This window comes from Camelus ferus, chromosome 1, assembly GCF_009834535.1.
Source record: "Camelus ferus isolate YT-003-E chromosome 1, BCGSAC_Cfer_1.0, whole genome shotgun sequence".
Taxonomy (NCBI): domain Eukaryota; kingdom Metazoa; phylum Chordata; class Mammalia; order Artiodactyla; family Camelidae; genus Camelus; species Camelus ferus.
This window is the reverse complement of record NC_045696.1, coordinates 51,582,713-51,597,591: the sequence shown is the minus strand read 5'-3', so window position 1 is coordinate 51,597,591 and position 14,879 is coordinate 51,582,713. Positions and strand designations below refer to the sequence as shown.

Sequence of the window (14,879 nt, the reverse complement as noted above, 5' to 3'; positions counted from 1 at the left end):
ATACTCCAAAATGAAGTGTTAACTTATGTTCAGAATCGGTTCCATAAAGCTGATGTACAGTGATTTGTTGATTAATTATTTGATGATATCCTCACCCTTTAACTAAAAGGATTTAAGTTGGCCTGAAAGAATGTTTAATACATAAATAAATAGGAAAATATATTTATATGTAATACAAAAAAAGAATCAGAGTAGAAGTAAAATAAGGAGTTGACAACAGAATGAGGTTGAGGGTAAATTTTACATAGAAAAGCATAACATAGGTCCTATATAGTTGCTAAAATGTAGCCTAATTTTTTTTTACTGTTTCAAGTAAAATTTTAATGTTAATTTGTCACAAAACTTTCATGTATTCATTTATTCATACAACTCTAATGCTGATCCCTTCATTGCGTTTGCGTAAGTGGTCTCCCCAGTGCTCCTAGCCAAAGACTGTGATGATACCAGTGAGATAGGGAGTGTAGGGACCTGCAGGGCCATCTGCTCTGGATGGTGGAGCCTGGAGCAAGCAACCTCTAACCTCCTGCAGTGCAGAAGTTCAGCAAGTCCCCCTCAGCACACAGGTGAAGGAGACATGACTCAGGTCTTGCCCCTGGCAGGGCAACAGATGTAGATTCTGGGAGGAAAGGGCCTGAGTTGCCACCTGCATCCCAGCTTTCTCCAGCAAGAACTGGCTCTTTCCCAGTTAGTGTGACCAGCTTGCTAAGTAGCTCCAAGATGCGAAAGCTTCAGAGCATCACTAATCACCTGATGAATGAAAGAGCAACTTCAGCCTGCTAAAAGCATCAGAGCACAATCTGGGAAAGGGTGTGATAAGAGGCGGGGTCGTGGAGGCCTGGCCACCTGGCCCAATTTCGTGTGCTGACCCACTTACCACATGTGAGCCTGGTGGCCCAGATTGAAAGCTCAAGGGCTCTTCGGCCCTGCCATTTGACTTAGGCCTATTGACTTGACCAGAATTCATACTGGTTTTCATCTGAGAGCCGGGGTTTCTTTCCAAGCCACAGAGACTTCAAATTCCCATCTCCCTCTGCAGCACCTCACCCTTACACTACTTTCATTTTATATATCTAGGCTGAGAAAGGACTGGATTTCACACCTAATTAAAAGAGATTGTATTGCCTGCTGTTTCCTTTCTTGTTCATTTTCCCTTGTGCATCGGCAGCTTTTTACTCTCATGCTAAGTCCTATCCCTGGACACCCACAGTTTAAGAGACAGGCAGGAGCCGGGTTCCTGCAAGACAGGGAGCCAGGCCCTCTCTCAGCTATTTCGCCACAAGCAGAATTCCCCTTCGGTGCTCACTCCCGCCTCAGCCTCATCCCTACTGTGCCCACTCACAGAACACAGTCACCCAGAATACACGATCGCTTTCAGGAATAGAATTCCTCGCATGTTCTAGTGAATGCCATCACAGAAGGACTCTATATTTTTACTCTAGTGGAAAGAAGTTAGGTTATTATTTTAAAACATACACAGAACTATTTTTATTACACTTTTCATTTGGCCCCATGAGTTCTATGTTAACATCACTGTGGGGTTTTTTGGGGTTTTTTGGGGGGGTTGAGGGGATGGTGAGGGGGAGGTGGCATTCCCCTAATACACAAAATCTTTGTAAAGTTGTATGGTTTTGTAGAGTTTGAGGGTTTTTTTTTTTTTTTGAATAGCCCAAATGCCTATTCAGTGCCAATCTAGGAGAGAATGGAGTTAGCATTTTCACACCATTCCTTCCTATACAGTCTCTGAATAACCATCTAATCAAGATTTGTTTTCAATGGAGAACAAATCTTCTACAGTAGAGTATTTCAGATTTACTCCGTTGGAATCTATACATTAATGCCCATTGGATGAAAAGGACCTCTTTCACAAAAGCCTGGACATTGCCTTGCCGTAGGAGAAACTTTTTCCCACTGTATTAGTGGTAAAATAAAAGAAAGCCTGGGAAAGGAACTGTTTCGGCATTGTGTGCCGGAGGGACGAGGCATGCTTGAATGGACACGCAGGGCCCCCATCGCATCTATACCCATATCAGCAAAACCGATTCGGCCTTTCATGGCTGCTCACTGCAGCGTAGGACCAGTGCACTTGGAGAGATGTTTAAAAATTGTGTCTATAAGAATCCAACTGGGCCTGTCAGGTCAGGTTATATGTGTGCACAGGTTTGAGTTTGTCTCTGTGGTTTTTAATGAAGTTGATGACAATATGACTGAAATAATCATAACTCAGACTATTTAACAGACAATTTTTTGTGATTATCTCTGTAGGGTTACCTGATTCAGATCAACTTGACCAGCTCAGTCAAACAAATAGTTTGAATTTTTCTCATGAGACTCTGTGTGTGTGTGTGTGTTTGTGTGTGTGTGTGTGTGTGTGTGTGTGTGTGAAGGTGTGTGATATAATGACAGCTCTTGTTGACCATTTCCATCTCTAAAGCAGCCTCCATCATAGCTTTCAGTGTCTTTATCTTTTCTTCTATGTCCTGAGAATCAGGTTGGCCCTCAGTCTTTGGGCAATCCAAGTTTCATTGGTCAGTGATCCAGTGCTGTGTGATGAAAAGGACCTGAAGGGACATGGGTTCTAATCCCAACCCTGCCACTTACCAGTTTCACTGTGTAAAACTTGGACAAGTTATTTAGCCTCAACTCCCTCTTACATCAAGTAGTAATAATGGAACCTGTCCTGAAGACATGCAGGATTGTTGTAAGGAGTAAATGCGATGTGACGTGTGAAAGAGTTTGTACACTGTAAAATGCTAAGTGGTTATTACTCATTATGATAATTGCAATTGAACTTCTTCCCAGAATCATCAGAAAGAAGACAACTCTTTGTCAAATGTAACATCTTTAGTGACACAGATGTGACTGGTGCTGTAAGCAGTTGTGTGTTTAATGTGTGCTTTCACCTGTGTGGAAAAAAATTTTTTTAGCAAATCCATCCTACTCAGAGATGGTGATTTTATCAGAGATGCAACCAGTTTTAGTGCTTATTAACATTGTACTTAAATGAAAGAGACCTTGGTGATAGTAAAATGCATGTAGAAAACTCTACATTTTAGTACCAGGACAAGTTGTTGTATCTCCTGCATTATTCCATTTATAAAGTTTTAAAAAGATGTTCTTTATTAGATGACTGAGGCTATGTTGAAGACCCAAGGCCTAGAAACATGAACAGCATGCTAATTTGTGGAAAGGTATAGAAGTAGCTGGAGGGCTTTCTGGACAAATGTTTCCACCCAGCTTTACAGCAGACCCACGACACCTAAGGGCCAGACTTCATTCAGGCACAAAGCATGCAATACAGATAGGAGCATGAACTGTAGAACCAGACTCCCTGGGTTCAAATGCCAGCTCCACCACCAATTCCTCTGTGACCTTGAGTGAATTTAATTTCTCTGGCCTCGGTTTCCTCATCTGAAATATGGGGGTAATAATATTAACCTACATCATAGGATTGGTATGAGGATTCAATGAAATAATATACATGAAGTAGTTAGAACTCAACACATGGTCCACTCTTAAAAAAATGTTTGCTCTTGTTATTATGATCATGGTACTCATGCATGGGGGATTCAGCAAGCAAGACCTTGGAATTAAGGCTGCTGACTGATTTCCTGAAATTTCCTTCCTAGGTTATTGGGGCCGTCCCCTCAGTCCATATTTTGTATTAGCACAGTTATAGAGGATTCACCATGATTCTTTAATCTGGCAAAGACAGTTTGTTTTACATAAGAGAAAAAAATAGAAACAGTAGGCTAATGAAATATTTTAGGCACATGTCAGGCCTGATGGAAATCAGAACAAGAAGGAATTCTCCTATGAAAAATTTGCACAAATTATTTTACTGAAAGAGAACATGGAGCCCACAGGCATTTGTTAAGTTAAGAGGATATATGTGAGGCTGACTAAATGTCAAGTTGGGAGCAAAGGAAACGAATGAGAATATAAGGATATGGTCACACCAACTGAGCTCAGACAGCACGAGGAGATTGGGTGGAGCAAGGTAGCAAACCCAGTGGGGCTCAGACTTCCCTGAGCAGGTCCTTTCTCCTAAGGCAGAGGAGAAACAGCCTGAAGAGGTGGGCCTCCTGTGTGCCTGCCCTTGCCTCTGGGTCACTTCCAACAAGGAACAGGGACCTGGGTCACAGCCAACAGCCCGTACTTGGCTCACCTGATTTGAAAGCCTACTTTCTTAGCCTCCCTCAAGCTGATTGCTCAGTTGTGAAGACTGGGAATCTGATTGGAGAATACTTTGAAGAGAAGGATTCTTTAGATTCCTTAGAGACGTGAAGTAGAAAAATAGGAAGACTTGGTATTACAGACACTTGTTTTCTTTCTCAATCTGTGATCAAACGTTAGCAACGTTATCCCTTGTCTACACAGCCTGGGGAATAAGGGTGACAACAGGTCAGGCTCTCCACATCCTCCACATAGTGGAGTGGTGCTTTCCTACCGGGAGCTGTTTGATTTCTCTAGCAAGTGCATAGAGCACCCAGTTACCTCAGGTGATCGTACGTCCCACTTCGGATTTACTCCTGCTGTCCTGACCTAATTATTAATGGTGCTCCCTTTCAGTCTCAAAAGTGCCCAGTTTGAATGGCAAATATGATCACCTAGTGTACTCCAGTCTCCCAGGCCAACGCCTCCATCTTTGACCTTTTTAACATTCCTTCTTTATTAAGCCCCAGAAAATTCAGACAAGGACAACCACCATATCACAGACAATCACCAGAAACAGGTGGTCAGAGATGATGAGAAGAATGTGTAGATACAGAAAGCAGAGGGCAAGTCCCCCTGTAGCTAGCAGATTGCCTGTCCCTTGACTGAAAACATGCTGGCAGCTATTCAGTGGATATCTTACTCTGGGTTGAATTTTTCAAGGATTTTTGTGTCCATGGTGTGGATTTAGGGAATGCACCATATAAATTAACAGGAAGGGAATTCATTTAACTATAAACAGTGTTGTGGTATGTGAATAAAAAGAAATTTTGATAAATTGAGGAAAACGGAAGCTTTCCCAAAGGACCTGGGCTTCAGCCTATATCTAAAGTAGAGGTGCAATTTCACAAGAGTAAGTGTTCTGTTTGCCTTTCAGTTCTTATTCGCTGAAGTTGTAGGAATAGCAGGCAATGACCTGTTTTTTTAGGCTGCTCTGCTTATATCGACAACTCTGGCTGAAGGTCTAGGGGGTTAATATGGATTCAGTACCCCCAAAATAGCTGGGGCACTGTTGGAACAATATGCAAGGCCTTGTTCCCATAGGACATCATACCCACAGCTTGACCCCTGTGCAAAGCCTGTCCATCTTGCCATAGAGCCCACCTGTGTCTGTCAGGGGGGTGCTTCTAGGAGCCATGAGCATTGCCCATCTCAGACCTGGGTGTTAGGAATGCAATCAGCTAGCTCTGACCTGCGCCCTGTCTCCTGTCTGTCTTGCTGTCCAGGTGACATCAGTTGCAAGGGGATGACCGAGCGCATTCACAGCATCAACCTTCACAACTTCAGCAATTCCGTGCTCGAGACCCTCAACGAGCAGCGCAACCGTGGCCACTTCTGTGACGTGACGGTGCGCATCCACGGGAGCATGCTGCGCGCACATCGCTGCGTGCTGGCCGCAGGCAGCCCCTTCTTCCAGGACAAGCTGCTGCTGGGCTACAGCGACATTGAGATCCCGTCCGTGGTGTCGGTGCAGTCGGTGCAAAAGCTCATTGACTTCATGTACAGCGGCGTGCTGCGCGTCTCGCAGTCGGAAGCCCTGCAGATCCTCACGGCCGCCAGTATCCTGCAGATCAAAACGGTCATCGATGAGTGCACGCGCATCGTGTCGCAGAACGTGGGCGATGTGTTCCCGGGGATCCAGGACTCCGGCCAGGACACGCCACGGGGCACTCCCGAGTCAGGCACATCGGGCCAGAGCAGCGACACCGAGTCGGGCTACCTGCAGAGCCATCCACAGCACAGCGTGGACAGGATCTACTCGGCGCTCTACGCCTGCTCCATGCAGAACGGCAGCGGCGAGCGCTCCTTCTACAGCGGCGCGGTGGTCAGCCACCACGAGACGGCGCTCGGCCTGCCCCGCGACCACCACATGGAAGACCCCAGCTGGATCACGCGCATCCACGAGCGCTCGCAGCAGATGGAGCGCTACCTGTCCACCACCCCCGAGACCACGCACTGCCGCAAGCAGCCCCGGCCCGTGCGCATCCAGACCCTAGTGGGCAACATTCACATCAAGCAGGAGATGGAGGACGACTACGACTACTACGGGCAGCAAAGGGTGCAGATCTTGGAGCGCAATGAGTCCGAGGAGTGCACAGAAGACACCGACCAGGCCGAGGGCACCGAGAGTGAGCCCAAGGGCGAAAGCTTCGACTCGGGCGTCAGCTCCTCCATAGGCACCGAGCCTGACTCCGTGGAGCAGCAGTTCGGGCCCGGGGTGGCGCGGGACAGCCAGGCCGAACCCGCCCAACCGGAGCAAGCCGCGGAAGCCCCCGCCGAGGGCGTCCCGCCGCTGCACCAGCTGGAGACAGGTGCCTCCTCCCCGGAAAGAAGTAACGAGGTGGAGATGGACAACACGGTGATCACTGTCAGCAACAGCTCCGACAAGAATGTCCTGCAGCAGCCTTCGGTCAACACGTCCATCGGGCAGCCATTGCCAAGTACCCAGCTCTATTTACGCCAGACGGAAACCCTCACCAGCAACTTGAGGATGCCTCTGACCTTAACCAGCAACACACAGGTCATTGGCACAGCCGGCAACACCTACCTACCGGCCCTCTTCACTACCCAGCCTGCGGGCAGCGGCCCCAAGCCTTTTCTCTTCAGCCTGCCACAGCCCCTGGCAGGCCAGCAGACCCAGTTTGTGACAGTGTCCCAGCCCGGCCTGTCGACCTTTACTGCACAGCTGCCAGCGCCACAGCCCCTGGCCCCATCCGCCGGCCACAGCACAGCCAGTGGGCAGGGCGAAAAAAAGCCTTATGAGTGCACTCTCTGCAACAAGACTTTCACCGCCAAACAGAACTACGTCAAGCACATGTTCGTACACACAGGTGAGCGAGCGCAGGCCCCGCCCCTCCACCCGGAGGCCAGGCTGCAGGGGGAGGGTGTGAAGGGGCTGTGGGAAGGGGGAGGCGGGACAGGTGGAGGGGAAGTTGGGAGTCATCTTTCAGATTTTAAGGAGACCCATTGTAAGCCATCTTCTGGAAACCCCAGCTGTGGCCCCATCACAGGAGCCAAGCACCCTGCCTGGGGAAAGACAAAATCACAGAAACTGTTTATGCCTAAGGGCCAAATGTGAAAGCCTGATACAGAATTGGCAGGCAAAAAAATCCCTTAAACACACTGAATGTTGAAATCTATTCTTTAATCCTGGAAGTTTAGAACTGGAAAAATCCTTGCTGATCATATACTTGTCACCTCATTTTACAGACTGGAGTCGTATGGGCAGAATAGGGGCAAGGGTTTTAGTCTGTAGTAAGTTTTATCTGAACCATCAGCTTGAAGAGGCCACTGCATTTATGGTCCCTGAAATGAGGACAGGTGATGGACTCGTTCTGTTTTCTAGCATTTATTCTCTATATTCCACATCTAGAGACCACAGTCTGTTCTGGGTACTCCCTTTTAAAAAGGCAGTAGACTAACTGGGACACACTCAGGATAGTATGATTAGGATGGTGAAGGGGTGTGAAGTCATGGCATTGAGTTATGGTTAAAGGTGCCAGAGATGTTGGGCAGGGCCTAGGTTTGAACTGAAAGTGCCTACCGACCTTTGCCTGCTTGGGAAATTCACTGAACCTTTCTATATGTTCGTTTCCTCATCTATACAATGGGGATAGTAGTGATACATCTTTCCTGTAGTGCTGTTTTAAAGATTAAATGAATTAATATATATGAAGTTCTTAGAGCAATTCCCACTTTAATAATAAGCACTTTATAAAGGGTACCTGTAGTTTGCACTATTGGCATTGTTTAAATGGGTTGGAGGGAAGAAACATTAAGCTTGTTTTGTTTGGTTTCAAAAGGTAGAAATAGACCAATGATTGGAAGCTATAAGGAGATTCACTTAAATTAAAGAGAAAGTTTTGTTAACAGGCAGAGGTGCTGTGAGATGGATGGATAGCCTCCAAAGGCAGTGAGTACCTATAACTAGTGGTGTTCAAGGAGAGGATGGGTGATCATTTTATAGGGATGTTATAGAGGGGATTCAATCATCAGGTAAGTAGCTGGGCAAGATGGTGTTTCATCCCTGGAGTCCATGATTATAGAGCCAAAATCTCCTGACCTCCCAGCCAGAGCCCTTTCCTAGTTCTAAAACCAGACAAGAAGTGAGAACTCCACAGACACTCCTCCATATAGGGGACTACGTATTGATATGACTTCACATGGATTCTCTACTACCTGAAAATACTTACCCCAATGATGATCACAGTGTTTGAAATTCCTCTTATGAGAGTCACTCTTCTGGTAAACCTCTATTTCTAGAATATCCCTGCTAAATGACAAATAAATTGAAGGGAGAAAGTTACATACTTGAATTATAATACATGAAAACAAGTTAGATCCTAAAAGCAACCTTGTTTCTCAGATCAGCTGGCAGGAATAGCCAAGGGATAGGATGTAAAACAGATCAACTTAAATTGGGAAGTAGGAGAGAAGGACAGTGACAAACAAATCAACATGGAAGTGAACAACTGAAATAGAACATGACTTCAGGGGAATTTTTCCTTCTTTACAGTTCAGCTTAAGTCAGGACAGTATGTAAATCCATGTAGGTGCCTTTATGCAAATCAGTTGTTCTTAAAGATGACAGTTTTCATACCTCCAAAACAACATAGTGACTCACTACTGAATTTAGGAAGAAAATCGGGTAGTGGTAAGTCACTGTGTTTACTTGGGGTAAATGTGAATGCACTGATACTCTGAGATCAATCAAGGAAGTTTTCCATGTGAGAAGGGTATCATCACTACTTAGTAAATTAATCAAATAGTTGTATTTTTATTTATATGGCAATTTATGGTTTACAGAGTGCTCTCACATAGTTTATGTCTTTTCCTCCTCTGAACAGCTATTTTGTAAACAATCCAATTAAGGATTAAGGGGAAAAAAGAGACCATTTGTGGAAGTATATTCTTAAGCAAAGTTGACTTTCCTCATCTTGGATCCAAAAACACTTCTATTCTGCCCTTCTGTTCATCTCTTCCAATAGACCTAGCAGATAGAAAGTTTACACATTCTATGAGATCACATATTGAAATAAGGCTTTAACTTTACAACAGAAAAATTTTAGTGTATTACTGAAAATTGTGTTTTGGTGTGTAAACACATTTATTCAAAGGATTCTGTGGTTAACCCAAATAACTAGATTTGCCCATAAGAAAACCAGCAACAGATTTGCAAATTTAGACATCAGAGATACAAAAGCTACAAGTCAAGTCATTTTATAAATCTGAGTTATGCTCAAAGGGTAGCCTTCAGATCTCTAGTAAACTATGAAGGTCCTCAGTAAATTATCAAGGTTTTCCTATTGGTGTGTATAACATGGCTGTGTCCAGGGACAATTAATAATGGACATATCTCACTCCAGCACTTCGTTTAAAAGAAGCATCACTCTTCCCTTTCATCCCAGAATCATTTGGCAGTGGCAGTTTGGCAGGGCCATCTCTCTATCAAGACTTTTGTCTGCATGAAGGAGTCTATACCTAACAAAGTTTAGGTGCTATTGGTCTAGGTTTTCAAAAGGTGAGACAGCCGGAACATATGGAAGTAACTCAGGATCTGGATTCACTGTGGCCTACATTTCAAAACAAAGTTCTCTCCAATCTCTTGGGAAAACATCAAAAAAGAGGGGCCTCCTGACTTTACAGGAGCCCAGTGGAAATGATACAGATCCACAGCAAAAAGGCCAAATGTTGGTCTAAAAAGATTCTAGAAAGTACTGGGGGTTCTTAGAAGAGGAGGCATGAATTCTGTATTCTTACCTACAGTCTAACCAAAAAGAATCTTACCAAGATAAAGTAGCTTGACAGAGCAAATAGGGAAGAAACTTAGGTTCTTGGCATCACAGCTACTATGCATGGTAACTGGCTGTGTAGTTTAGTAATTCCAAGTTTTAATGTAAATGATACTCACTTTCAACAACTGCAGAAAATCCATTCTGAGATCTGGAGTCTAAATAAAATTCTGTGTAACTGTGTTAATGATCCACATGTTCATCAAAGGGACATGTTTGTGACAAATAAGTAGTCCATCATATTGACTTTGGAGCTAAGCCCTGCCTTCGAGAACCAAAAAAACTGGTTGTAGAGCATATTCCATGATGATTATAACCCTGAAACTTAGAGTAGGGATGTAAGTGAATGACGACTGTACTGGAATTAGATGATTTGAGTTCAGTTTTGGTTCCTCTAATTGTGACCTTAAGCAAGCCACTTAATTTCATAACCCTCAGTTCCTTTGAATTTAAAGTGGAAATAATAATTTTCCTGCCTTTTGAGTAGCTGTAAAGGTATTATGCATGTGAGAGCTTTTCATAAAAGGTAAAGTACCACTTAATGTCTTTTTAAAAAAATTCATCATTATTTTAGCCCTCTCCTCTCAGGAGATAATGAGTTTCTTTGCTCTATCTCCAGTCTCTGAGTAATAAACTCTCAACATATTTCCTTCCTCAGTAGAATTCAAATACGGAAGCAATGTGATACCCCATGGGTGTCCCTTGAACTTCCTCCACAGCAGGAACTTTTTTTCCCCATTCCTTAAGGACTTTTTTTTAAGAAAATCTCTCACTAAACCACTCTATCTACTGCCAAACAAACCACAGTAGGACTTCATCTCTTTAGGAGTTTCTTAGGTTTGCTTTATGCAACTTCATAAAAGTTGTGAGGAAGGAAAACAAGAGTCAAGGACACATTTGAAAACAAGAGAATTTGAGAAAAAGAAAAGATAACACAAACCATCCTGGCATGGACTCCATGCCCTCTCCCAAGAGAAAAAGCAGAAGTCAAAGAAAAGGGATGGAAGGGAAAGACAGAGGCGAAGCCTGGTGTGACTGTGGACGTGGAAGCCAGTCAACAGGGAAGGTTCAGAGCTGAGGCTGGAGCAGTGCTTCTCAGGGTGTGACGCTGCAGCAGCAGCAGCAGCAGCAGGCAGTTTCTCAGGTCCATCAGACCCGGACCAGAGACTCTGGTGATGGAGCCCAGCACCCTGCGCTTTAACAAGCCCTGACTCACACGAAGCTGGGTGTCATGTCCCTAGATAGCCTGGGTGATCTGGAGGAGGATGGTTTCAGGTTGCCTTTGTTATATAACATGGCTCTCCAAAATCCCACTTGTAAGAATCTATGTGCTTGGAAAAAGTAAACCAGAGTTATGGACAACAGATGGCTTTTATAGTCATTAATTGTATTGTGCATGCAAATATCTCATATATGCACAGGTTCCCTGGCAAATTGCCCCTCTGGCACTTAACAGTACTGACTTGCATTATCATTATATGGGTGTCTTAGTCCCTTCCCACTGGACTGTAAACCTTGTGAAATAAGGTTCATATATAATTATATATATGATATATAGAGAAATATATATCTTATATGTTGATATACCTAGCATAATACCTTACACATAATAAACATTCAAGAAATATTTGATAAATGAAAGAACTGAATCCTTCTCTAATGACGTCTAATCACTCCCAAAAGGAAAAGTGGCCTATTTTTCCAGACTTGTCTATTTATTGTATGCTGTAGCTCCTTAGAAATAATGCAATAATTCTTTGCACATTTATATATTAAGTACCTTCTCCCAAGAATCTGAACCTAATTCAGATACCATGTTCTACTTGTTCTGACCTTGTCTATATAACAAAATTGCACACATAATAACAAGACTAAGATGGCATTCAGAGTATTTAATTACTACCAGGTATAGCGTTGCCAGATTTGGCAAACAAAAATACAAGGTGCCCAGTTAAATTTGAATTTTGGATAAATGACAAGTATTTTTTAGTGTAAGTATGTCCCATTCAGTATTTTGTGACATACTTATACTAAAAGAAATTCATTGTTTATCTGAAATTTCGATTTAACTGGGTGCCAGGTAGTTTATCTGGCAGTGCTATTAAGGTGGGACTTTCTTTTAAGACTCAGTCTTGGGACTTCTTGCTTTAAAACCTAAAGATGAATACAGGCTAGCATATGTAGCTGCTTAACAAGGATTTGTTGAGTCAGTGAATGAATGTTCAAATAAGTGAGTGTGCTTTCCCCGTGAACTTAATTCAGGGGACATATACATAAACACATTATTTTCTCAGAAAGACTTAAATTTCTTTTTCTTTTTTTCTTTTTCTTGTCAGTCATGGTAGAGTATCAGTGCTGGTCCACAAGAAAGAGTTGAAGAGTGACGCTTTAGAGAGCAGGCATCCAAAAATGGGGGAAAATACATGCATTCACTGCTCCCCACCCATGGAACTGTAAAGGATGCTGCCTCCTCTTCAGTTCCCCCACGTGCCATCTGTTTTTTCAGCCTCCAGAACTCACTTGTTGCCTGCTAAGAAATCCTCTTTCTATGCCATTTGCCTATACTTTATTCATGGTGTCACTTCTTTCCATGAGCATACGTGGCTGAGAAAAGACTGGACCCTTAGTTCTGAACTGCATAGCTGCAGTATAATCACTTGCTTTATTGATTATCTGAAACAATTCTTCTTTAAATTCTGTGTTGGCTTCCCCATGCCGCACAAGTCATTTTTCAGTTGACTTCATTTATCACCAGTTCCTTTGTGCTGAAGGGAACAGTTGAATTTTTCTTCAAGCGATAACATATGCTGTGCAGAGTATTTTCTCTCTCTTTCATTTTCAAAACGTCTTCACAAGACAGGTACTTACTATATTATTCTCAAGTTGCAGATAAGGAAACTGAGGCTTAGCGAGGTTAAGTAACATGCCCAGGTCATCCAGCCAAGGAAGTGGAATTCATATCTGACTCCTGCATCTGTATGGCCCCAAAACAGATCATGTTAAAGTGTAGGGGGCTTATATGAGTTTCCCCATCATGTGTCTAATTCTAGTGTCTGCTTTGTACTCTGTGTCCCTCTCTAACCAATCAGACTTGGCATTTCTGGCCAGAGGCTCAGACCTGGAAAGCCATCCACTGCATCATCTTAACTTTTCATTTCTCCACATTGAGAGCAACAGTCAACAGACCATATCCATTTCATGTATCATGTTGAAAGCCCTTTGGGAATGACTATAAGGAATATGCAGGAAAATAATGGGAGAGAGCAATATTAACATTTCTAGTGAGTGATACTGTTTCAGATCCACACATAAAGAAATGAGTTGTTTACACCTGACTAATCTGAAAATGTAGCCCATTTAGTAAGACAGTTCCTGGAAAACCCACACACCACCAGCACAGCACCTGAATAATTATAGAGCACTTGCCTTTAAGGAGCTCCCAAGTGCTTTGCAAACATTTTTCCTCATTAACTATCACACTGTTTTTCTGTGGCAGGACACTTTGTCCTATTTAAAATGTGGAACTGCTGATGCCTTGAGTGATTTAAGCAGGTCACCCTCAGGTCATGCGTTGACAAGGCCTAGACCAGAGTCATCAGGGATGTGGGCCACAGTGGGAGAAGGCCTCTAAACCTGCAAAGGGACATGGCAAGTGCTTGGTCCAACTCCTCACTTACAGAAGGGGAAACAAACCCAGAGAGATGGAAACACTTAGAAAGCCCAGGGTCACAGGGATAATAGATGGTCCAACCAAAACTACGTGCATACAAATGACATAAACATAGATGCTATGGAGGGAAAGATGACAACTGTGAAGAATCCATTGATAGTCATATTAGAAGGGTGTGAAAATAAAAAGCCATCATCAGTGACCTTGCCTTGAGGAAATATACGCTCTAAGAAGGCAAAAGTTCCAAACAGCAAGAGCATTTTAACACAGACAAAGTTTCAACTTCCTAGCAGCCAAAATACCATCTGGAACCTAAGAAGGCACACTTCCCATTAAAGGTGACAGGTGGACCTGTTTTAAAAGTTAGCTGGCCGGCCTATCACAGCCTCTAGAAAGTGTACCAAAAGCACGAGGATGACAAAGACCAGCTTGAGTTTCAAGCATGTTTACAGCTGACAGAAACGTTCCAACTAAAAATAACGTGCTTGACTGTCTCTCTCAGGGAATCTCTCATTTCAAAAACAAACAAACAAACAAACAAACTACCTACACAAACACCACACATAGACTGAACTCTTCATTTAAGAACAAGTCTTCCCTAAATTCCCAAATCTTAGCCTAAAAGTGAAACCCTTCTCTTCTCATCCTGCAGTCCTAGGGCTCATGTTGTTTCATCAGTGAGAAAGAAGGGAAAGGAAATTGGAAGACAGCAGAGAGGAGAAGGAACTCGGCCAAAACATTAGTAAATAACTAAAGGAAAGAAGTTCAAAGATCAGTAAAATCGGCTTGGAAATTTGTGGAGTAATTTCTAAACCAAACAGCCATTTCTTAGGATCCTGAACTTCAGACCATATTTTTCATGTTTACAAACACAACAAAAAAGCTTTCTGATGAGTTAAAGTTTCATAAAACAGATCACGAACATAAAGCGCTAACCCGGAGCCTGGCGCGTAGTAAGCACGTAGTACCTGCTGATTGTTTTCATTGCCATTATCACCACGACACATCAAACCTCTTCTGTTTCACGATGGAAAAAGTGGAAACACAGTCAAGGCACATATTTTAAATGGCAGTTAACTCAGATTCAAGAGCTAGATTTCCTACCCTGATGCATCGTCCAGATGTTGAAATATTACCCCAGAGAGTTTCAAAGGCTTTGAGCTTTGGGCTGGGTTAGAGAAGAGAGCATAGACAGACTTTCTTCT

At 43.4% G+C, this 14,879-nt stretch overlaps 1 protein-coding gene across 31 annotated transcripts in view; it reads left to right on the top strand.

Moving 5' to 3' along the window:
* ZBTB20 (zinc finger and BTB domain containing 20) overlaps nucleotides 1-14,879 on the top strand; it is a 758,837-nt gene that overhangs the window by 717,953 nt on the left and 26,005 nt on the right. For all 31 annotated transcript variants that reach the window (XM_032479554.1, XM_032479568.1, XM_032479551.1 and 28 more), the window contains one exon: nucleotides 5,439-7,043. In XM_032479554.1, coding sequence (XP_032335445.1) covers nucleotides 5,439-7,043 — 1,605 coding nt within the window. The remainder of the gene's footprint in view (nucleotides 1-5,438; nucleotides 7,044-14,879) is intronic.